General features: G+C 32.8%; 2 protein-coding genes across 6 annotated transcripts in view; one reads left to right on the plus strand and one right to left on the minus strand.

Moving 5' to 3' along the window:
• The window catches only part of LOC135127627 (probable ATP-dependent RNA helicase DHX35), a 104,396-nt gene that overhangs the window by 67,364 nt on the left and 12,759 nt on the right, over window positions 1-24,273 (plus strand). The window lies entirely within an intron of this gene.
• The window catches only part of Pka-r1 (Protein kinase, cAMP-dependent, regulatory subunit type 1), a 72,473-nt gene continuing 48,780 nt past the window's right edge, over window positions 581-24,273 (minus strand). For 3 of the 4 annotated variants that reach the window (XM_064054149.1, XM_064054151.1, XM_064054150.1), the window contains exons 2-4: window positions 2,295-2,651; window positions 1,730-2,241; window positions 581-1,643 (exon numbers count right to left, since the gene is read on the minus strand). In XM_064054149.1, coding sequence (XP_063910219.1) covers window positions 1,559-1,643; window positions 1,730-2,241; window positions 2,295-2,651 — 954 coding nt within the window. In that variant the 3' untranslated portion in view covers window positions 581-1,558. Of the gene's footprint in view, window positions 1,644-1,729; window positions 2,242-2,294; window positions 2,652-20,017; window positions 20,162-24,273 lie in introns of those variants that run through there. The other variant, XM_064054152.1, reaches the window with a different exon arrangement.

Genomic DNA, 24,273 nt, shown 5'->3' on the forward strand with positions numbered 1-24,273 from the left:
GAGTTTAGCCGAATCTAATTACGAATCCGAGTCATGTGAAAAATGAACTATAAATAAACAGTAAAAACATATTTAAACTCTTGAACTCAATATGCTGCTGTTTTTGTAAAACGGCATCTATTTCAGAACTTAATATGCGTTTTTTACAACGATTAAATCAAGTTTATGATAATTATTATGAACTATGAAACAAACTGTGTCAGGGTCGGACTCTGGTAAAACTAGTGGAACTTTGTGTTTATCACGATGTTGGCCTCCATTGTCACGCTAAACTTTTGTGATGGTAACAGCAAAAGATCAAATACAAGGCAAAATCTATTTCAAATGAACTTAAAGCGAATTTAAAATTTCAAAGTATGCAGTTCCGGAGTTTCCGATATTTTTAATTTTTTGAAACGAAATAAGTTTTTTTGTGACTGAATAGTGAATACATCTGACGTATACATAACACACGATGGTTATTTATCAATGATTAGGTGAAACCGTGTTCTGATTTAGGAACATTTTAAATTAGCCAACTGTCAAATTCGTTTAGCACAATTTTAAATACTCTTGATCCATATAAAGCAAACACATGATGCTGATTTTACATTTTATTTATTCTTTTTTTTTTATTTATACATCATGAAACAAAATAGTCTTTGCTTAACAGGAAGTTCACGTTTGTAAAACAATTTACTGCACATGTATGTGAAAGTCGGTAATGTACATTTACAAATTTCACACAAAATCTGGAGTTTTTTAACACAGTGCCGCATACAAAGCTCTGAAAAAAGAACTTTATGTGCGGGCACAGTTTACCAACACAAAAAAGATAATACTGTGTATGATACACTCAGTAAAAATTTCCCAATCTTTTACGTTAACTTAAACCCACTATTCTCCTAAAAATGTAACATTTTTTCTTTCTGAAACCAAGATGACCCAGTGTAGACGTTTTCAGGTGATGGCGCGACTTTGATTAATGACGTAACCTAGTGGATTACTCTATTGGTCAATTTTTACCTTACTTAGTAAGCACTAAAGTTTGGCATTTTAATAATAAAAACTATAAACTTAAATAGGTTTTAAGGTTAGAGTGCACACTGAACATCTGTCCCATGGTCTGTGGTGAATTTTGAGCACTGTCGATTCCGCTACACTCAAACCCCAAAATGAGGAAAAACACTTGAATAAAGGAACTAAAGCCTAAATGACAACACCGTGATAAAAATTTCTTTAAATGTAACACTTAAAATTTTATTTAAAAAACAACCGTATAATACAAAGCTTGAAATAAATAAGTATATTACAAGTCTATTTAAAGAAAGCTACTAAAGAAGACTTTAATTTGGCTGAGTCGGTTTCATAAGGTATAATTATAAACAATTTATAAGTGAGTCACAGAGAGAATTCTGTGGAAACAATTAAAATGCAACAGGTGGGCCGCAAAGCAGTAACAGAACACAACCTATTCGAACACAGGTACTTTGATTTTTGCGCCGACACGGCGGCCGGAGCGCTAAAAAATTTTTTGACGTCTTCTCAGTGACTCACAATATAAGTTACCGGTTAGTAATTACACAGAAAGTGACACAAAGCTATTGTACTGCGTTATATTCCTCTTCAAAATATCCGCGCACAGTCCCAGCACCCTCTCGAACCTGCAACGAAAAAGCATTATCACATTTTTTTCCTTGATTGAACTGTTTTCAATAACTTAGCGAAATCTTACTCCTTCATTACTTACCGTGCCCTATCGAGCTTCACGCACTTCAAGGGTCCGCACGCCACCACGGTGGCGGCCCGTGGCCTGTCCAGCAGGAGCGCTATCTCCCCGAAATAGTCACTTGGTCCCAGTCTACCCACCTCGGTCGGTTCTTCCCCCTCCGCCCTATTCTGTTTAACACTAGCCGTGCCCTCTACGATGATATAAAAATCGTCCCCCGGCTCCCCCTGCCGCACGATCGTCTCCCCGTCCTCGAAACTGACGGGTTCCAGGGCGTCGGCGACCGTCAGACGCTCCCACTTATCTAAATTTTCGAGAATGGATACCCTCGACAAGAACTCTTCGTACATCTTCCGCTTGCGTATAGTCGACCCCATCAGGATCCTGCGATACGAGTCCCTGTCGATCCCCCAGAGCTTCACGTCCGTCTTGGCCTTGACGGTGGCGGCTCGCGGGGTCCCGTAGATGAGCGCCAGCTCGCCGAAGCTGCCGCCGTCCCCGATCGTGGTGACGAGTTCATTGTTGACGTAGACCTGGAATACTCATATGCAACACACAATTCATCTCACGTGAAAATATGCAGTACCTCGACTTCGCCTTGATCGATGACGTAGAAATTATCACCTTCGTCGCCTTGCTGGATGATCGCCTCGCCGGGCAGGCACGTGACCGGGAACATCGCGTCAAAGATATCCGACCTCTCGTTCTCGTCCAGGTGAGAGAACAACACGTTCTTGGCTATCGCCTTCGACAGCGCCGCCATCGTCTTGTAGTCCTTCGGGACCACTTTCTTCACGTAGCTGGTGGCATCCTCCTCGGTGACGGGCTCGGCCGAAATGCCGCCGCGGCGGCGTACCGGCTGCTGGCTGTGGTTGGGCAGCGGCGAGAGGTCCTCTGTGTCTTCGGGGGAGGTCACCTGCTGTTTGGCATCGAGGGCTTGCTCCTGGAACGAAACGGTTTTCATTGCATGCCGAAAAATGTAAACTAGACACTTTATTCCCTCTCTATTAAGTTCTATAAAAAGGCGCCATATATTTTCGCCGTGGCGGATACCATCAGCGAATATTAATGCAACTTCCCCGATGTAATAAATTCCGAAAGTGACTATTTTTAATTTCGTCTTTAGATTTTCCGGGCACAATTAGGTGCCGTCAAAAATCGCATTAATTCCGACGAATCGCGTGTAGGGCCACGTTATAATTACGGTTTTATTTATAAGTTGGCGAGGTCGTAAATGAGATGTTGGGATTTTTTAGGACAACCCTTCCGTTTAAATTCCGTGGAATTTTGGGGGGAGCGAATGGGGCGCGTGCATGCGAATGCCGACGCGGACAGGCACGTTTTAAAGTGGGGGTGCTTACTTAATGGGGCGACTTTGAAATCGTGACTGCGTTCGCTGGAAAAAAGGGCAAGATGTTAACAGATAGGGCATGTTTGCGGTGGCTCACGCTACGGCGGTGTTTAAAAGGTCATGAACATTTGTTAAAGGTTGTTGCGGTGGAAGTGTTCGTTTTTTATCCTGGGATTTATCTCTTAATAGGATTGGAGGAAATGGATTTTGGCGACGGAGATGTCATTTGGGATGTAGTTATAGTTCTTTTAAATTAAAAAAAAGACACTCGTTTCAAATAACACACTAGGAGCCCTAAGGAATTTACAAATTCTTTCTAAAACAAAATGCTAGGGGTCCTCAAGATTCTTTATATTTCTGCCAAAAATTAAACACTTAAATTCGTACTAAAACAAAACGCGATGAGAATTCGAGACTCTGTTAAGTTCTGTAAAAAAAGGCACTAGGAGCCCAAAGATTCACTAATATATGACACTGATACTGATTTATTAGTTTGTGTTAAAAAAAATTGCCAAAATTGACATGTTAACATTGCTGCCAATAATTCAGAATTGTCAACCTAAAAATTTGTTCCAAGCATTAGTAGTCACCTGGTATTTTTCGATTGATTAAAAAAAAACCTCGAAACACTTTCAGATTCTCAAAAAAAAACCCTAGGGCTTCGATAATCTTTTACATAAAAAACACTCTAAAAGCTCCGAAAATTCCTTAAAAGAAAATAATAAGAGCCCCGAGATGCTTAATTAAAATAATTCGCAAAAGAATTGGTGGAACGTTATTTCGACAGAACTTCCCTCACCCTTGAACTACGTTTGATATTTGGTTTTGTGAAATTTTACTTTTTTATGATAATAGTTGGGGCGCCCGAGAAGGTTTCACCTTCTTTAAAAAAAAAAAAGAAAGTTGAGGCCCTCGAGAAGGTTTCACATTCATTAAAAAAAGACAGTGGGGACCCTCGACGAGGTTTCATCTTCTTTAAAAAAGACACTTTTGCCCCCGAGAAGGTTTCACATTATCAAAAAAAAGTCACTTGGGGCCCCCGAGAAGGTTTCACATTGATTAAAAAAAAAAAGAAAGTTGGGGCCCTCGACAAGGTTTCACCTTCTTTAAAAAAAAAAGACACTTTTGGCCCCCGAGAAGGTTTCACATTATTAAAAAGAGACACTTTTGGCCCCCGAGAAGGTTTCACATTATCAAAAAAAAGTCACTTGGGGCCCCCGAGAAGGTTTCACATTTTCAAAAAAAAAAGACACTTGAGACCCTCGAGAAGGTTTCACATTCATTAAAAAAAATACAGTGGAGGCCCCCGACAAGGTATCACCTTCTTTAAAAAGACACTTTTGGCCCCCGAGAAGGTTTCACATTATCAAAAAAAAGTCACTTGGGGCCCCCGAGAAGGTTTCACATTGATTAAAAAAAAAGAAAGATGGGGCCCTCGACAAGGTTTCATCTTCTTTAAAAAAAAAAGACACTTTTGGCCCCCGAGAAGGTTTCATATTATCAAAAAAAAGTCACTTGGGGCCCCCGAGAAGGTTTCACATTGATTAAAAAAAAGAAAGTTGGGGCCCTAGACAAGGTTTCACCTTTTTTAAAAAAAAGACACTTTTGCCCCCCGAGAAGGTTTCACATTTTCAAAAAAAAGTCACTTGGGGCCCCCGAGAAGGTTTCACATTGATTAAAAAAGACACTTGGCCCCCGAAAAGGTTTCAATTTTCAAAAAAAAGTCACTTAAGACCCTCGAGAAGGTTTCACATTGATTAAAAAAAACACACTTTTGACCCCCGAAAATGTTTCACATTTTCAAAAAAAAAGACACTTGAGACCCTCGAGAAGGTTTCACATTCATTAAAAAAAAAAAAGTTGGGGCCCTCTAGGTTTCACATTATTAAAAAGACACTTTTGGCCCCCGATAAGATTTCACATTATTAAAAAAAGTCACTTGGGCCCCCGAGGTTTCACATTCCTCAAAAAAAAAAAAAAAAGTTGGGGCCGTTGAGGTTTCACATTCATTAAAATAAATACAGTGGAGGCCCCCGACAAGGTATCACCTTCTTTAAAAAGACACTTTTGGCCCCGAGAAGGTTTCACATTATCGAAAAAAAGTCACTTGGGGCACCCGAGAAGGTTTCACATTGATTAAAAAAAAAGAAAGTTGGGGCCCTCGACAAGGTTTCATCTTCTTTAAAAAAAAGACACTTTTGGCCCCCGAGAAGGTTTCACATTTTCAAAAAAAAGTCACTTGGGGCCCCCGAGAAGGTTTCACATTTTCAAAAAAAAGACACTTGAGACCCTCGAGAAGGTTTCACATTCATTAAAAAAAATACAGTGGAGGCCCCCGACAAGGTATCACCTTCTTTAAAAAGACACTTTTGGCCCCCGAGAAGGTTTCACATTATCAAAAAAAAGTCACTTGGGGCCCCCGAGAAGGTTTCACATTGATTAAAAAAAAAGAAAGTTGGGGCCCTCGACAAGGTTTCATCTTCTTTAAAAAAAAAAAGACACTTTTGGCCCCCGAGAAGGTTTCACATTATCAAAAAAAAGTCACTTGGGGCCCCCGAGAAGGTTTCACATTGATTAAAAAAGACACTTTTGGCCCCCGAAAATGTTTCACATTTTCAAAAAAAAAAGACACTTGAGACCCTCGAGAAGGTTTCACATTCATTAAAAAAAAAAAAAGAAAGTTGGGGCCCTCTGGGTTTCACATTATTAAAAAGACACTTTTGGCCCCCGAGAAGATTTCACATTATTAAAAAAAGTGACTTGGGCCCCCGAGGTTTCACATTCCTCAAAAAAAAAAAAGTTGGGGCCGTTGAGGTTTCACATTCATTAAAATAAATACAGTGGAGGCCCCCGACAAGGTATCACCTTCTTTAAAAAGACACTTTTGGCCCCCGAGAAGGTTTCACATTATCGAAAAAAAGTCACTTGGGGCCCCCGAGAAGGTTTCACATTGATTAAAAAAAAAGAAAGTTGGGGCCCTCGACAAAGTTTCATCTTCTTTAAAAAAAAAGACACTTTTGGCCCCCGAGAAGGTTTCACATTTTCAAAAAAAAGACACTTGAGGCCCTCGAGAAGGCTTCACATTCATTAAAAAAAAAAAAAAGTTGGGTCCCTCTAGGTTTCTCATTATTAAAAATACACTTTTGGCCCCCGAGAAGGTTTCACATTATTAAAAAAAGTCAGTTGGGGCCCCCGAGAAAGTCTCACATTCATAAAAAAAAAGTTGGGACCCTCGAGAAGGTTTCACATTATTAAAAAAAGACACTTTTGACCCCCAAGAACGTTTCACATAAAAAAGACATTTTGGGTTCCTGATCGAAAGTTTTCCGAAAACAAATTACCAGGAACGTTGAAAATCCTTTTGAAAGTGAAAAAGATAGTAGGAAGCCAGGGGTTGTTCCAAAATTGTTAAAAAAAAGTCTCCGAGGTCCTTTTAAGTTCCTAAGAAAAAAGAAAACACTAGGACCTTAAGATTTTTGAGTTAAAAAAAAGAACACCATGACCCCGGATATTTTTTTTAAAACAGTTGAAACCTCTCTTTCAAAATATTGAAGAAAAAACCTACGATCTCCGAGATTCTTTTAAATTCTTCCAAAAATAAAACAACAACGTATTTTTTTAAATTCTTAAAAACACTAGGAGCTTCAAGATAGTTTAAATTTAAAAAACAAAAACTTCAAGGAGCTCCAAGGTTCTTTAAAAAATAAACACCAAGGGCCTGAGATTCTTTCAAAATTAAAAAGACAGTGGGGACTCCGAAATTCTTTCAAATTCTTAAAAAAAACACTAAGAGCTTCTAGATACTTTCAAATTCTCAAAAAAAAACAAGGACCTTCGCGATTCTTTTAATAAATACTAAAAATAGACACTAAGAGCCCTGAGATTGTTTTATTTATTTATTTTTTTTTTTTAATAAAACACCAGCGGTTTCAGACATTTTTTTAAAGGCTTCCGAAAACAAAATACCAGAAGCGTTGAAGATTCTTACGAAGTTGAAAAAGACAGTAGGAACCCAGGGATTGTTTGTTTCAAAATTGTTAAAGAAAGTTTCCGAGGTTGTTTAAAATTCCATTAAAAAAAAAAAAAAAAAAAATGAGGGCCGGATATTCTTTTAAAACAGTAGGAACACCGGGATTCTTTCAAATTCTTAAAAAATAAACAAGCGCCAAGAAACTCCAGGGGCCTTAGGCATACTAAAAAAAAGAACACTACGATCCCCGAGATTCCTTTTAAATTCTTAAAAAAAAACACCAGGAGCATTCGAGATTTTTAAAAATTTTTAAAAAACACTAGGAGCGTCTTCAAAGTTATTTTCGGCTTCATTTTTTCCAAAATTGCAACAATTTTCCCACAATCGATTGAATAAACGACAATTTCCAAGATATTTAAAAAAAAATTATTTTCAAACCGATTTTTTTTCAAATCTTGGTATGGGAACATCAACATGTTGTTTCTCGAATACGCTACCAAAAATGCACTTCCCAGAATTGTTTGCGAATTTTTGGGCAACTTCTCAAAATTTTCAATGTGAATCTTTCGAGCAGTCTTTAAAAATCACTGAACGAAATTTTCTTGTAGATTTCGACTTATCGAAAATTCCAACAATTTTCCCCGACCGATTCAATTCTGACACATTTAAAACATTCCTTTTTCAAACCAAAATTTTCTAAAATAAGCAAGCAATCTAAAATAATTTAAACACGTGTACATTGCAATCAAACACTTAATAAATCACCTTCAATTATACGAGTACGAAAAATAATGTACTCTGATTTATGATCTATATTTAAAGTGTTATAAATTGTACCAAGAAATAATTAATCATCACTGGACGTACATTAAACTTCAACAACTTTTAATTAAACTCTCAATGAACGTCCCTCGGTGTAAACTGCTGTCAAAACGCCATCCAGAATTAAAATTCGTGCGAAACCCCAATTTTTCTTTGTAAAATTCGCATAATACAAAAAAATTAATTAATAAAAAACCGGCTCAAACCCGTTAATAAATAATCAAGGAAAGTGAAACCGCCGACATGAAACCCCCATTCGATCCTCGTTCCGTATTCTTTTTACTCTGTGACGCTTTTAATTCACCGAGCTTTCGCCCGATGAATATTAAAGCCTCGTCCGACCCCGGATTATTCCCACAAAAATGCATTATTTTTGTGCCAACCTCGCGTAGGCGTGCGTTGTGCGCTCAATAAGTTTAATGAGTACCACAGCGTCAAAGAAATTTGTTATGTCAGTTTGAAGGGTCAAGGATGCCAATAATATACCAGAAAAATAAAACGCACATAATAAGCCGGCTGGGAATCGGTGGCGTTTTTAATCGCTCCCCTGCCGGAAAAACGCCGCAACGCATTGAAGTTTTAATTGCTGCGGTCTTAAAATAACGAATTTTGCGCAAATTAATCGATAGTAAACGCTGCACTGGTATTTTTATTGTGAGGTAGTTCTTAGCGAGTGGATTCTTTCGCGGTTAATTTTAGATCGACGAGGATTAAAGGAGACGTTCGTGTCAACTGTCCTATCCTAAATTCATATGACTGGAATGCGAAACGCGGGCCAAAATTGGAACTGTCTGGCATCAATTTTAATGCGGGGAAGACGGTACACGGAAATCGTGGATTTTTTCATTTGCTGAGTGGTAGCGACACGTCTTTAACCAGAAATAACAACTAAATTGATATTTTCGAATGATTTTATTTTCGTGGAAAAATCGACGCTTGAGATTTTTATTATTTTTATGGAGCTGGAGCGTCGGGGTGGAAACCCTCTGTCTGGGTTTAATTTCCACAGGGTTGATTAGCTCGTCACCACCTTCATTGGGGAGGAAAGGGTGCACGATGTCTACGTTGTAAGCGGTCGATTTAAGCAGGACTCTGGTGTTCATTAATTGTATCATGTTCGGTTGGCGTTGCGCGAAATTGATTTCAAGATTTATGAGTTTTTAAATTGCTTATTAAAAGAGATTGGTGAATGTATGAGATTCTGGGTACTTAAACTTGTTTATGTCCTTTTAATGTGGAATGAATATTTGGCACTCAATTTTCGCCAAAAGCTTAATTGTGTTGATGAAAATTGGGAAATTACCGCGGCTCTGACAAGATAATGCAGTCATCCGTTGTGTTCTGATAAAGTAGGCACGAATGTGAGCATTGTTTCTGAGGCATCTGATGTATTTTTGATCGTTTGTCCTTTTTTGGATTTTTAAGAAATAAAGCCGAAAAAATTCGTATTATTTAGACAGAACCTACCTCGCCCCGGAAGCACAATCAAACAACTCCAGTCCCTTAGACAAACTAAAAAAAAAATCGATTTTCGTCGAAATATTTCAGCTTGCATTTTTCCAATAACCCGTCTATCACCCACAAAAATCCCTTTCACCGACAACTACATCCACAATACCGCAACAAAATTACACTTCGAAAATCACAAAACCCCCGCATTTCCAATTTCGGCCAACACGAACTGTCAAACCGCCGATTGTACCAAGCACCAACCACCCCACCGTTTTTCGCCGAATAATTTAATAAAAAATCCCATTAGAAGCCATAATTCTGTCACCCTGCGTACCTTTGCTTCGCCATCGATGCGTAGGTATTTCGTCGGCATCACGCACGTTCCACGCCGACTTGTACAGAGTTAATCATGCATTCGCCGGAAGAGAGGCACTATTAACGAGATTACCCTGTACCTCTCTCCATTTTGCGATTATTAATCAATTATTAAGTTCGTAATGTTTGCGTAATAAGAGCAATAAGCGCCATTACCTCCCTAGTGTTTGCAGAATAAATTATGGGTAAAAGTTAGATCCTGTCTGTTAATTGATTTCTGTTCCGCGTATTGCTGAGAATAATAATAATAATAATGGAAGCGTTATTGTCGTTGTCGGGTCTTGGTTTGACGACGAGTGGGACGGTGTGTACAGAAATAACTACTTTGCTGGAGTTCGTTCGGTGGAAGCAAAGCGAATTTCGAATTACTCGACGGAAAACGACGTTTCATTGTTCGAGATGTAGCCGATCAAGAGAGAGAATTGAACAATTTAACTAAAATTAGAAACGAAAATAAATTAATTTTGGATATTTCAATGAATTTTCTGAAATTTAAGTACCACTTATTAGATTAATAGCTCATTGTACAAAGCAATACCATTACAGCACCTATTGTGTTCGTCGAAAAAAAATCGCGACTATCAAACACACACAAACCCATTTTATCCCCGCACTGAACACAGGATTTTTTCTGTGCCAGACTTGTGCGTACCGTTTCTGGATAACGAGTATCATTATCACTTAATTTCTCGAGGCATTTGGGTTTAATTGCGACAGATACTTTATCGGGGGTTGTAAAATTTGCATGTTATCGGATGTCTGGCGATTGTCGTATGGAGTCGCGCCGGAATTGTCCGGGTGGATTATTTCCGGGCGATTTTTCAAAAAGGAAAACTGGCGAAGACGTCCTGCGACGAAGTTCGATGACTTCTTTATTGTCAGTTTTCTGCCTTGTGTTTTCCGGTTGGAGGAACGTAATGTGGTCCGAGGGCGAGTCGTTTAATGCAAGTTGTGTGTTGTTGTTATTTCTGTAATTGATTTTTTCGTTATGCGAGGTTTAGTGGAGGCTAATTCCGGAAAATTAGACTTTTACTTTGCGAGCGTAAGCTGAGGAAGTGTTTTAATCGGCTGCTTTCACGTTTTCAAGACGTTTCATGACTCCTCGAGTACGAAAAATAGCTCACCCGTTTCCGTCTGTTTGTCTGTCGTGTGTCTGGAATTGAATTAAATCGATAATCCCCGAAACTACCAGACCGATTGTTGTCAAATTTTGTGTGTATGTTAGGAATGTCATGTAGATAGTAAAACGCTACCAAAAGTTGGTCTATTCATCCGCATCAAGAATGGAATGACGTCATTTTACAATAGTAAATGTTATTTAAATTTTCCAATAGTATACGAAATTTTATTCTGGAGATTTTTGGAGGAAAAAAAATTTTTTCGATTTCTCACTTTTTCGAGATTTTTCAGTTTTTTTATTTTTCAATTTCTCAATTTTTCAAATTTTCAATTAATGTTTTTAGATATTTCAATTTTCCGATGTTTCAGTTTCAAGTCATCAATTTTTCAATTTTTGACGTTCCTAAATTTGCGATTTCCCAATTTATGGATTAATCGATTTCTTGATTTTCCATTTTTCTATTTTTAAAAGTTTAGATTTCCCGACTTCTCGATTGGTCAGTTTTTCAGTTAAATTTTTCAGGTTCTTGATTTTCAAGGTTTGAATATTCGATTTCCCGATTTTTCAATTTTTCTTCGATTTTTCAATGTTTAAATTTTAGATATCTCAAATCTTGTTTTTTGATGTTTCAATTTCTCAATTTTCGATATTTCAGTGTTCGGATTTTGCAATTTTTCGATTCTTTAATTTCTTAGGTCTTCAAGTTTTGGATTTGTGGATTTTTTGATTTTCCAATTTCTCAATTTTCCCATGTTTCAGTTTTACGATTTTTCAATTTATCAATTTTTCGATTTTTGAAGTTTCTAAATCTCCCATTTTTCGATTTCCCAATTTCTTGATTAATCGATTTTTTGATTTTTCCATTTCTCTATTTTTGAAAGTTTCGATTTCCCAGACTTTTGGAATTTTTATTTTTCAAGGTTTCCTTTTTTTAATTTTCAGTTACCCGATTTTTCAACTTTTCGTGTTTTAGTTTTATAATTTTTCAAATTAAGAATTTTTAAATATTTCGATTTTTACATTTTAGATTTTTCGGTTTTTCAATTTTTCAAGTTTTTAAATTTTTGATCTTTGGATTTTTTAGTTAACTAAATCGATGTTTTGTCTGTTCGATTTTTGATTTTTTAATTTTAGATTTTTCAATTTACCGATTTTAAATTTTAGATTTTTCGATTTCTCGGTTTTGGATTTTAAGTTTTTCAATATTTCGATTTTAAGAATTTTTGATTTTTTTATTTTTCAACTTCTCGATTTTTCTATCTTTTGCTTCGATTTCTTTATATTTTGTTTCGATTTTTCAATTCCTCGGTTTTTCCATTTTTTGGATTTACAATTTTCCAATTTTTTGATATTTCGATTTTTCAGTTTTCCGATTTTGCAATTTTTTGATTTTCTAAATTATTAATTTTTCGACTTCCCGGTTTTTTGATTTTTCAATTTTTCGATTTTTAAATTTTAGGTTTTTCAATTGTTCAATTTTCTGATGTATCGATTTCTGGATTCTTCAATTTTTCAATATCTTAATTTCACTCTTGAATTTTTTCGATTTCTCGATTTTTCAGTTGTTCGATATTTCTCTATTGTTTTAATTAAATTTTTGATTTTCAGTTTATTGAACTTTCAATTTTACATTTTCAAATTTTGTAATTTTTCAATTTTACGATTTTTTGAAGATGTTTCGATTTTTTGACATCTTTGCCTTTCGATTTTTTAAATTTTTTGACTTTCCGATTTTAGATTTTCAATTTTTAAAATGTTCAATATTACGAATTATCGAGATTTCGATAGTTCGATTTTTGGATTTTGCGATTTTTCAGTTTTTTGACATTTCGATTCAATATTCAATATTTCGATTTTTAAAATATTTGATTTTTCGATTTTACAACTTCTCGACTTTTAGAGTTTTGTTTCGATTTTTCGGATTTCCGACTTTCCAATTTATCCATGTTTCGATGTTTCAATTTTTTTATTTTTTAGTTTTCCGATTCTACAATTTTTTGATTTTCCAAATTATTAATTTTTCGATTTCTCGGTTTTTCGACTTCCCGGTTTTTCAAATGTTCAATTTTTTGATGTATTAATTTCTGGATTCTTCAATTTTACAATATTTTAATTTCTCTTTTGATTTTTTTTTGAAGATTTTTCGATTTTTCGATTTTTCAGTTGTTCGATATTTCTCTATTTAATTAAATTTTTGGGGGTTTTTTATTTTTCAAGGTTTCCTTTTTTCAATTTTCAGTTACCCGATTTTTTAATTTTTCGTGTTTTAGTTTTATAATTTTTCAAATTACGGATTTTTAAAAATTTCGACTTTTACATTTTAGATTTTTCGATCTTTCGATTTATTGGAATAATTGATCGATGTTTTGACTGTTCGATCTTTGATTTTCAAATTTTAGATTTCTCAATTCTTCAATTTTTCGATACCGATTTTAATTTTTCAATTTTTAGATTTTTCGATTTCTCGATTTTTCAGTTTGTCGATATTTCTAATTCTCAATTTTTCGAAATCTGTTTTTTGATGTTTCGACTTCTTGATTTTTCGGTTTTGGATTTTAGGTTTTTCAATGTTTCGATTTAAAAATTTTTTCATTTTTCGATTTTTCAACTTCTCGATTTTTCTATCTTTTATGTTTCGATTTTTCAATTTTTTGGATTTCCAATTTTCTAATTTTTTGATATTTCGATTTTTCAATTTTTCGATTTCCCAATTTTTTGATTTTCTAAATTATTTATTTTTCGACTTCCCGGTTTTTCGAGTTTTCAATTTTTCGATTTTTAAATTTTAGGTTTTTCAATTGTTCAATTTTTTGATGTATCGAATTTTGATTTTCAAATTCAATTCTTCAATTTTTCAATATTTTAATTTCTCTTTTGGATTTTTTTGAAGATTTTTCGATATTTCTCTATTTTTTTTTAATTTTTGATTTTCAATTTTTTGAACCTTCAATTATAAATTTTCAGACTTCAGACAGGCAATTTTTCAATTTTACGATTTTTTGAGGATGTTTCGATTTGTTGACATCTCAGCCTTTCGATTTTTAAAATTTTTGACTTTTCGATTTTAGATTTTCAATTTTTTAAATGTTTAATATTTCGATTTATCGAGATTTAGATCGTTCGATTTTTGGATTTTGCGATTTTTCAATTTTTTGACGTTTCGATTTCCCGATTTTTCGGTTTTTCAATATTTCGATTTTTAAAATATTTGATTTTACAACTTCTCGACTTTTAGAGTTTTGTTTTGATTTTTCGGATTTCCGATTTTCCAAGTTATCGATGTTTCGATTTTTCAATGTTTTGATTTCCCAATTTTTCGTTATTTCTGTTTTAAATTTTTCAATTTTTTTATTTTTTAGTTTTCCGATTCTACAATTTTTTGATTTTCCAAATTATTAATTTTTCGATTTCTCGGTTTTTCGACTTCCCGGCTTTTCGATTTTTAAATTTTAGGTGTTCAATTGTTCAATTTTTTGATGAATCAATTTCTGGATTCTTCAATTTCTCGATTTTTCAGTTTTTTGATGTTTCGACTTCTCGATTTTTCGGTTTTGGATTTTAGGTTTTTCAATGTTTCGATTTAAAAATTTTTTCATTTTTCGATTTTTCAACTTCTCGATTTTTCTTTCTTTTATGTTTCGATTTTTCAATTTTTTGGATTTCCAATTTTCTAATTTTTTGATATTTCGATTTTTCAATTTTTCGATTTTCCAATTTTTTGATTTTCTAAATTATTTATTTTTCGACTTCCCGGTTTTTCGAGTTTTCAATTTTTCGATTTTTAAATTTTAGGCTTTTCAATTGTTCAATTTTTTGATGTATCGATTTTTGATTTTCAAATTCAATTCTTCAATTTTTCAATATTTTAATTTCTCTTTTGGATTTTTTTGAAGATTTTTCGATATTTCTCTATTTTTTTTTAATTTTTGATTTTCAATTTTTTGAACCTTCAATTATAAATTTTCAGACTTCAGACAGGCAATTTTTCAATTTTACGATTTTTTGAGGATGTTTCGATTTGTTGACATCTCAGCCTTTCGATTTTTTAAATTTTTGACTTTTCGATTTTAGATTTTCAATTTTTTAAATGTTTAATATTACGATTTATCGAGATTTAGATCGTTCGATTTTTGGATTTTGCGATTTTTCAATTTTTTGACGTTTCGATTTCCCGATTTTTCGGTTTTTCAATATTTCGATTTTTAAAATATTTGATTTTACAACTTCTCGACTTTTAGAGTTTTGTTTTGATTTTTCGGATTTCCGATTTTCCAAGTTATCGATGTTTCGATTTTTCAATGTTTTGATTTCCCAATTTTTCGTTATTTCTGTTTTAAATTTTTCAATTTTTTTATTTTTTAGTTTTCCGATTCTACAATTTTTTGATTTTCCAAATTATTAATTTTTCGATTTCTCGGTTTTTCGACTTCCCGGCTTTTCGATTTTTAAATTTTAGGTGTTCAATTGTTCAATTTTTTGATGAATCAATTTCTGGATTCTTCAATTTCTCGATTTTTCAGTTTTTTGATGTTTCGACTTCTCGATTTTTCGGTTTTGGATTTTAGGTTTTTCAATGTTTCGATTTAAAAATTTTTTCATTTTTCGATTTTTCAACTTCTCGATTTTTCTTTCTTTTATGTTTCGATTTTTCAATTTTTTGGATTTCCAATTTTCTAATTTTTTGATATTTCGATTTTTCAATTTTTCGATTTTCCAATTTTTTGATTTTCTAAATTATTTATTTTTCGACTTCCCGGTTTTTCGAGTTTTCAATTTTTCGATTTTTAAATTTTAGGCTTTTCAATTGTTCAATTTTTTGATGTATCGATTTTTGATTTTCAAATTCAATTCTTCAATTTTTCAATATTTTAATTTCTCTTTTGGATTTTTTTGAAGATTTTTCGATATTTCTCTATTTTTTTTTAATTTTTGATTTTCAATTTTTTGAACCTTCAATTATAAATTTTCAGACTTCAGACAGGCAATTTTTCAATTTTACGATTTTTTGAGGATGTTTCGATTTGTTGACATCTCAGCCTTTCGATTTTTTAAATTTTTTGACTTTTCGATTTTAGATTTTTAATTTTTAAATGTTTAATATTACGATTTATCGCGATTTTGATCGTTCGATTTTTGGATTTTGCGATTTTTCAGTTTTTTGACGTTTCGATTTCCCGATTTTTCGGTTTTTCAATATTTCGATTTTTAAAATATTTGATTTTTCGATTTTACAACTTCTCGACATTTAGAGTTTTGTTTTGATTTTTCGGATTTCCGATTTTCCAAGTTATCGATGTTTCGATTTTTCAATTTTTTGATTTCCCAATTTTTCGTCATTTCTGTTTTAAATTTTTCAATTTTTTTATTTTTTAGTTTTCCGATTCTACAATTTTTTGATTTTATAAATTATTAATTATTCGACTTCCCGGTTTTTTGAGTTTTTAATTTTTAGATTTTTAAATTTTAGGTTTTTCAATTGTTCAATTTTTTGATGTATCGATTTCTGGATTCTTCAATTTTTCAATATTTTAATATCTCTTTTGCATTTTTTTGAAGATTTTTCGATAATTTTCTATTTTTTTTTTAATTTTTGATTTTCAATTGTTTGAACCTTCGATTATAAATTTTCAGACTTTGAAATTTTTCAATTTTACGATTTTTTGAGGATGTTTCGATTTGTTGACATCTCAGCCTTTCGATTTTTAAAATTTTTTGACTTTTCGATTTTAAATTTTCAATTTTTTAAATGTTTAATATTACGATTTATCGAGATTTAGATCGTTCGATTTTTGAATTTTGCGATTTTTCAGTTTTTTGACATTTCGATTTTCCGATTTTTCGGTTTTTCAATATTTCGATTTTTAAAATATTTGATTTTTCGATTTTCCAAGTTATCGATGTTTCGATTTTTCAATTTTTTGATTTTCCAATTTTTCGTCATTTCTGTTTTAAATGTTTCGATTTTTTTATTTTTTAGTTTTCCGCTACAATTTTTTGATTTTCCAAATTATTAATTTTTCGATTTCTCGGTTTTTCGATTTTTAAATTTTAGGTGTTTCAATTGTTCAATTTTTTGATGTATCGATTTCTGGATTCTTCAATTTTTCAATATTTTAACTTCTCTTTTGCATTTTTTTGAAGATTTTTCGATATTTCTCCATTTTTTTTTATTTTTGATTTTCAATTTTCTGAACCTTCAATTATAAATTTTCAGACTTTGAAATTTTTCAATTTTACGATTTTTTGAGGATGTTTCGATTTGTTGACATCTCAGCCTTTCGATTTTTAAATTTTGTTGACTTTTCGATTTTAGATTTTCAATTTTTTAAATGTTTAATATTACGATTTATCGAGATTTAGATCATTCGATTTTTGAATTTTGCGATTTTTCATTTTTTTGACGTTTCAATTTCCCGATTTTTCGGTTTTTCAATATTTCGATTTTTAAAATATTTGATTTTTCGATTTTCCGAGTTATCGATGTTTCGATTTTTCAATTTTTTGATTTTCCAATTTTTCGTCATTTCTGTTTTAAATTTTTCGATTTTTTTATTTTTTAGTTTTCCGATTCTACAATTTTTTGATTTTCCAAATTATTAATTTTTCGATTTCTCGGTTTTTCGACTTCCCGGTTTTTCGATTTTTAAATTTTAGGTGTTTCAATTGTTCAATTTTTTGATGTATCAATTTCTGGATTCTTCAATTTTTCAATATTTTAATTTCTCTTTTGAATTTTTTTGAAGATTTTTCGATATTTCTCCATTTTTTTTTAATTTTTGATTTTCAATTTTTTGAACCTCCAATTATAAATTTTCAGACTTTGAAATTTTTCAATTTTACGATTTTTTGACGATGTTTCGATTTGTTGACATCTCAGCCTTTCGATTTTTAAAATTTTTTGACTTTTCGATTTTAGATTTTCAATTTTTTAAATGTTTAATATTACGATTTATCGAGATTTAGATCGTTCGATTTTTGGATTTTGCGATTTTTCAGTTTTTTGACGTTTCGATTTCCCGATTTTTCGGTTTTTCAATATTTCGATTTTTAAAATATTTGATTTTTCGATTTTACAACTTCTCGACTTTTAGAGTTTTGTTTCGATTTTTCGGATTTCCGATTTTCCAATTTTTCAATTTTTTTATTTTTTAGTTTTCCGATTCTACAATTTTTTGATTTTCCAAATTATTAATTTTTCGATTTCTCGGTTTTTCGACTTCCCGGTTTTTCGATTTTTAAATTTTAGGTGTTCAATTGTTCAATTTTTTGATGTATCAATTTCTGGATTCTTCAATTTTACAATATTTCAATTTCTGGTTTTGAATTTTTTTTAAGATTTTTCGATTTCTCGATTTTTCAGTTGTTCGATATTTCTCTATTATTTTTAATTAAATTTTTGATTTTCAGTTTATTGAACTTTCAATTTTACATTATCAGATTTCGCAATTTTTCAATTTTATAATTTTTTGACTTTTCGATTTTAGATTTTCAATTTTTCAATTTTTAAAATTACGATTTATCGAGATTTCGATCATTTTATCTTTCGATTTTGCGATTTTTCAGTTTTTTGATGTTTCGATTTCCCGATTTTCGACTTTTCGGTTTTTCAATATTTCGATTTTTAAAATATTTGATTTTTCGATTTTACAACTTCTCGATTTTTGGAGCTTTGTTTCGATTTCATTTATTGTTTTATTGTATTTTATATTTTATACATTGATTTTCGATTTTCCAATTTATCGGTTTCGATTTTTCAATTTTTCGTCATCTGTTTTCAATTTTTCAATGTTTTGAGTTTTCGGATTCTGCAAGTTTTTGATTTTTCGATTTCTCGGTTTTTCGATCCTTCGATCTTTTGATTTTTCGAGCTTTTATATTTCGATTTTTCAATTTTTCGATGTTTTGATTTTTCAATTTCTCAATTTTTCGTCATTTCTGTTTTAAAATTTTGAATTTTTCGATTTCTCAATTTGGATTTTATTTGAAGATTTTTCGATTTCTCGATTTATCAGTTCCATATTTCTGTATTTTTCGTAGTTGGTCGATTTTTAAAATTTTTTGATTTCTTGATTTATTTGAATTTTTCTATTGTTCGATTTCTCAATATTTCGATTTTCCAGTTTGGACCACTCTGTATACTTAATTTAAATAAGAAATGTGCGAAATATGTACATACAAACTATAGTTTGTACAGTGTGTTTAAAAAGCAAAGAACTACTGTATTGACAAAAACGCCTGTAAAAATCACATTCTCAGGACAAAATTGTCAATATTTTTATGGTTTCTATAGGATTTTTGTAAAAAAAAGGCAAAAGTACAAAAATAACTTAAAACTAGGAAATAAAACAACACCACTTGATTCATTGAATGAAAACAATAAAACATTGTTACACCGAAAATTAAGTACCCTCCCACAGCCCATAGTTCCAACACAAAACGTTCAATAAACACCCAAACCTCCGCACACACTCACTCAAACACAAGCGAACTCTCGCTCTTCGCGCTTCCGATACCGACAACATTTTCTCTAAAACCCGGACTCCAGCCAGCTGTTTGCCCACCCGCCGCCTATTTTTATCCCCCAATTTCGAAATTTCTCCGATCCACTATATTTTCGTCCGAAATCGCTTAAAAATACACCGATCCATCCATCACAAGGCCCGATCTCGCCGTTTCACGCCAAACAAAACCTCGAAACGCACTATGCTCATTAAACACACATTTGTTGACTCTGTGTGACGAAACCCTAATCTATACAGGAATTCTATTTATCAGATCCGCGGCGAAAAAATTCTTCGACAACCACTTCTTGCACAACGCCAGCGTTACATAATTGTTAATATTTAATAAGACACGGCACGTGGGAGTCGAAAAAGCAAAACTTAACCTGTTCTTGTACGGAAAAAATCCGTACACCCGCTGTCATATCCCGCTCATATTAGATCCTTGAAAACGATGAAAACATCTATTTTTAAGCCGCCGCTGTCTAAATACTAAATAAGATATAGCGGGGAAAAAATTTCGGACAGGTGTGTGTTTGTGCAAACTCGTAAAGCATTTATGACGGCGGTTGCGAAACAATTTGAATTTATATGTGCGATTTCGGAGGCGGCTTATCAGCAGGAAGCGCCGAAAAAATTCGGACTGATAGCGCGGTCTTGGAGACGATGTTTGGCGCGGTGGTAGGAGGCGGATGGGCTCTGGTCGGGGGCGGCATACCTGGGGCATCGTGGCGGCAGGAAGAAGCCTTACGTCGCGCGGAGAATTAAGGTCGCACTATGCTGCAGGATGTGTAGGAAACGACTACCACAAGACCACGACGGCGCGACTCTCGGTCACTACTAAAGTTGGATTGCCGGCGACGCTAAAAGCGCGGAGAGTTCATTGTGGATTCATCGTGAACATGCCCAGAGCATCTGGATCTGGAGCTGGGTCTAGAAGGGCGAATGGGGTGCGGAGATTGCGTGGAAAGTTCGGCTTATCACTCGAAGAATTTTTGTTTGGTTTGTTTTTGGGTTCGTTCTTCGTGTTGGTTTTATTCCTTCACGCTGTACAGTTGTGTGTCCACAAATTGGTGCTAGTTTGTGTAAATAAGGTGTTTGAGTTTTCCACGAGTAATCGCCTTTATTCGATAAGATTAGGGTTATCGTTTCCGTAAAAGCTAAGTTTAATGGAAAGTTTACCAGTCAACAATATTATCAAAGTCGGGATAATTGATAGCAAATTCAGGAACTGCACTTAACTTGTAAATTTCTTTTCAAACGAAACTCGTGTATTTGACAAATACTTTAATCTCCGTCAAAGTCAAGGTTTCCTGGAAAATTACAAACTTCCGTCTGTGAAAAGGTGAAAGGTCAATCCTAAAAATATAATATTTTTTCAAATTTAAATTTAAAAACTTTGTGATTCAAATTTTATTAAATAGCATACTCCTACACGGGTGGTTAATGAATCCGTGCCGAATTTTTACCCCAGACATCCAGATTACGCTGAAATCTTGCACGCGTTTTAAGGTTGTCATAAGCACGATAAAATAAAAAAATTGGTTTAAAGAGTTTTGACAGTACTTCCCTCGCTGTCGGAAACTTGACGACTGCATGCCTATTGTGTTTTTTTTTCTCATTACATTTTTGTAGTGGGAATTTAAAAAAAATTGCGATGACGTCATCAACATTTTTGCAAGGACACGTATATCAGTTGGGATAGATGTAGTGTAATACTAAGAATAAAATTATTATATTCTCAAATTTTCGGGAAAATGAATTGGGTCGTTTTGAATATTGATTTGTAATAATCAATAAAATAACGAAACAATTTACTCACGTATACCTACGTATCAGAGGCAACTGAAAATCGTGTATGTATAAACATTCTTAATTTAAGATGACAGGCGTAACAGCATACGTGAGAGTCAAACAGAGAAACTGTAAACAAAACGACCATCGGTTTTATTGCTTCGACTTCCGCTTATTATATAAAACATTGGGTTTTATTTTAATTCTTGACGGTGAAATTCACAATTGGTTGATTATAAACATGTCTATTTCACATTCGCGGAACCAAGTGAGCGCATAAAACAAATGCAGGTCTGTAATGTTAAAGTCGATGTAAATAAGCGTGCTACCCTTATGTTTCAACCGAGTTTTTCCTTTAACAAATTTTGTGTCTACCAAATTGGGTTGGTTGGGGTGTAATACTAATAATAAGTGTTGCCTTTAATTTAATCAATAAAATAAATTGACTTCATTAATTTTTTTGAACCACCTCTTAAGAAAATCTAAAAAATATGAATGGAATGATAAATCACAAGTACAAACTCATCATATTTTTTGCATTTTAGATAGGATTTATTCAGCAAAATTTAAGGGTGACGTCATCAATTTTTTTAGGAGGGATGAACAAATACATTTTGAACAAAAGTTTACCATGCTTATGATAATTTTAAAATATCTTCAAGATTTCGAAGCATTCGGTTTTGTAGTTCCTGAGTAAATCAGTAAAATAAATTTACGCTTTCATTTATTTTCTTGAATCACCCTGTATATGCAATTCCAAAAAATATGAATGGAGTGATAGATCACAAGTACAGACTGATCATATTTTGTACATTTTAGATATGATTTATTCGGCAAACTTTCGAGCTGACGTCATCAAGTTTTTGGAGGGGATAAGCAAATATATTTTGACTAAACATTTATTATGCTCTTTATGACCTTAAAACATCTGCAAGATTTCAGAGCATTCGGTTTTGTAGTTCCTGATTAAATCAATAAAATATATTTACGCATTCATTAATTTTTTTGAGTCACCCTGTATATGCAAATCCAAAAAATATGAATGGAGTGATAGATCACAAGTACAGACTCATCATATTTTGTACATTTTAGATATGATTTATTCCACAAACTTTTGAGCTGACGTCATCAAGTTTTTGAAGGGGATAAGCAAATATTTTTTGACTAAAGATTTATAATGCTCTTTATAGCCTTAAAACATCTGCAACATTTCAAAGCATTCTGGTTAGCAGATTAAAAATTAAATTTCAAAATGTTGTTTTATAATTTTGATTTTTTTTCCAAAAATCTGGACGTTTCGGGTGAAAAGTCGATCCAGAGTTGTAAACTACATGTGTAGGACTATGTTATTTTATACAATTGAAAACCCATTTACTATGTACAATTTTGAAGTGACGTCATCGCATTAGTGGTGGGGATGATTAGACAAATTTTGGTTAGCGTTTTACCATCTACATGATATTCTTAATATAAGTACAAAATTTCACAACAATCGGTCGAGTACTTTCGGAGATTATCTGTCTAATAAAATCCGGGACAACAGACGGACAGACGGACGGACAGACAGACGGAAATGGGAGACCTATTTCTTCGTCTTCTAGGGGTCATGAAAGATCGAGAAAACGTAAAAGTAGAGAGTCGGCCGACGGACTCGATTACAATACTTCCTTTGCTTACGCTCGAGAAGTAATTAAAAATTTTTTCGTAAATGTTGATCCCGTACATCAAAATGTTTTTCGAATCACCTCATCGAAATGTATTTGTCAGATTTTTTTAAGAATTTTTAGACAACTTAAATTCCAACAATTTTTACAAAATCGCTGAAATGAAGAATGATAATTTCCAAGATCCATATTTAAGAAATTTCATTTTCGAACCGAATTTTCCGAAAATCTTGAACAGAGACATTCAAAGAGTTATGTTTTTCGAATCAGCGCGTCGAAAGGTTTTTCCCAGAATTTTTTAAGAGTTTTGAGGCAACTTTTCAAAAATCTCAATTTTTCAAAAATATTTATGAATCTTTATTTTTTTTTTCGAACCCATTGCGAAAATTAACAAAAGACATTTTTTTGTAATTTCAACTTGTAGGAGTTATAGGTTCACTTCTTCAAAAATTCCAATAATTTTTTCAATTTTAAAAAATCTCATTTTCGAACCGAATTTTTCCAAAATCTTAGTACGGGGACATCAACATGTCATGTTTTTTGAATCAGCTCGTCAAAATCTATTTTCCACAATTTTTTGAGAATTTTTGGACAACTTTTGGAAAATGTCAATTTTTCAAAAAATATAATTTTTTGCCATTTTTCGAGCACCGTTCGAAAAATTATCTAAATACATTTTCCTGCAGATGTCAACTTATAGAAGTTATTTTCAGCTTCATTTCTTCGAAAATTCCAACAATGTTTTGAGAATTTTGAGGCAACTTTTCAAAACTGTAAATTTTCCAAAAAAATTGAATTTTTTACCGTTTTTTGAGCGGGCACCCTTCAAAAAATTATCCAAAGACATTTTCTTGTATGTAGATTCCAACTTGTAGAAGTTATTTCTTCGAAAATTCCAGCAATTTTTCTAGAGCCAACAAAATGACATTTTCAAGATATATTCAAACCGAATTTTTCAAAAAGTTTGATCAGAAACCATAACAATTTATGTTTTTGAATCAGCTCGTCGAAATATATTTCCCAGAATTTTGAACAACTTTTCAAAAATTACAATTTTTCAAAAAATATGAATTTTTGACCATTTTCAAAAAAATAGCCAAAGACATTTTTTTGTAGATTTGGATTTGTGGGAAGTTCTTTTCGGTATTATTTCTTCAAAAATTCCAACAATTTTTCCAGAATCGGTGAAATGAACAATGATAATCTTCAAAGCCCATAATCAAGAAATTTTATTTTCGTATCGAATTTTCCAAAAATCTTGATTAACGAGTTATGTTTTTCGAATCAACTCGACAAAAGGTATTTCCCAGAATTTTTTGAGAACTTTGGGACAACTTTTGTAAAAATGTCGAGTTTTCATTACGAATTTTTTACTTTTTTCGGGCACCCTTCAAAAATTACCAAAAGATCAGCATGATTTCTCCGAAAATTCCAATAATTTTCCCAGAATTGATTAAATAAACGACAAATTCAAACCGAACTTCGAAAATTTTGGAACGGGGACATGAACCATTTT

Source organism: Zophobas morio, unplaced genomic scaffold, assembly GCF_036711695.1.
Source record: "Zophobas morio isolate AGI-343-1 ecotype UQ-CSIRO unplaced genomic scaffold, CSIRO_AGI_Zmor_V1 ptg000012l, whole genome shotgun sequence".
NCBI lineage: Eukaryota > Metazoa > Arthropoda > Insecta > Coleoptera > Tenebrionidae > Zophobas > Zophobas morio.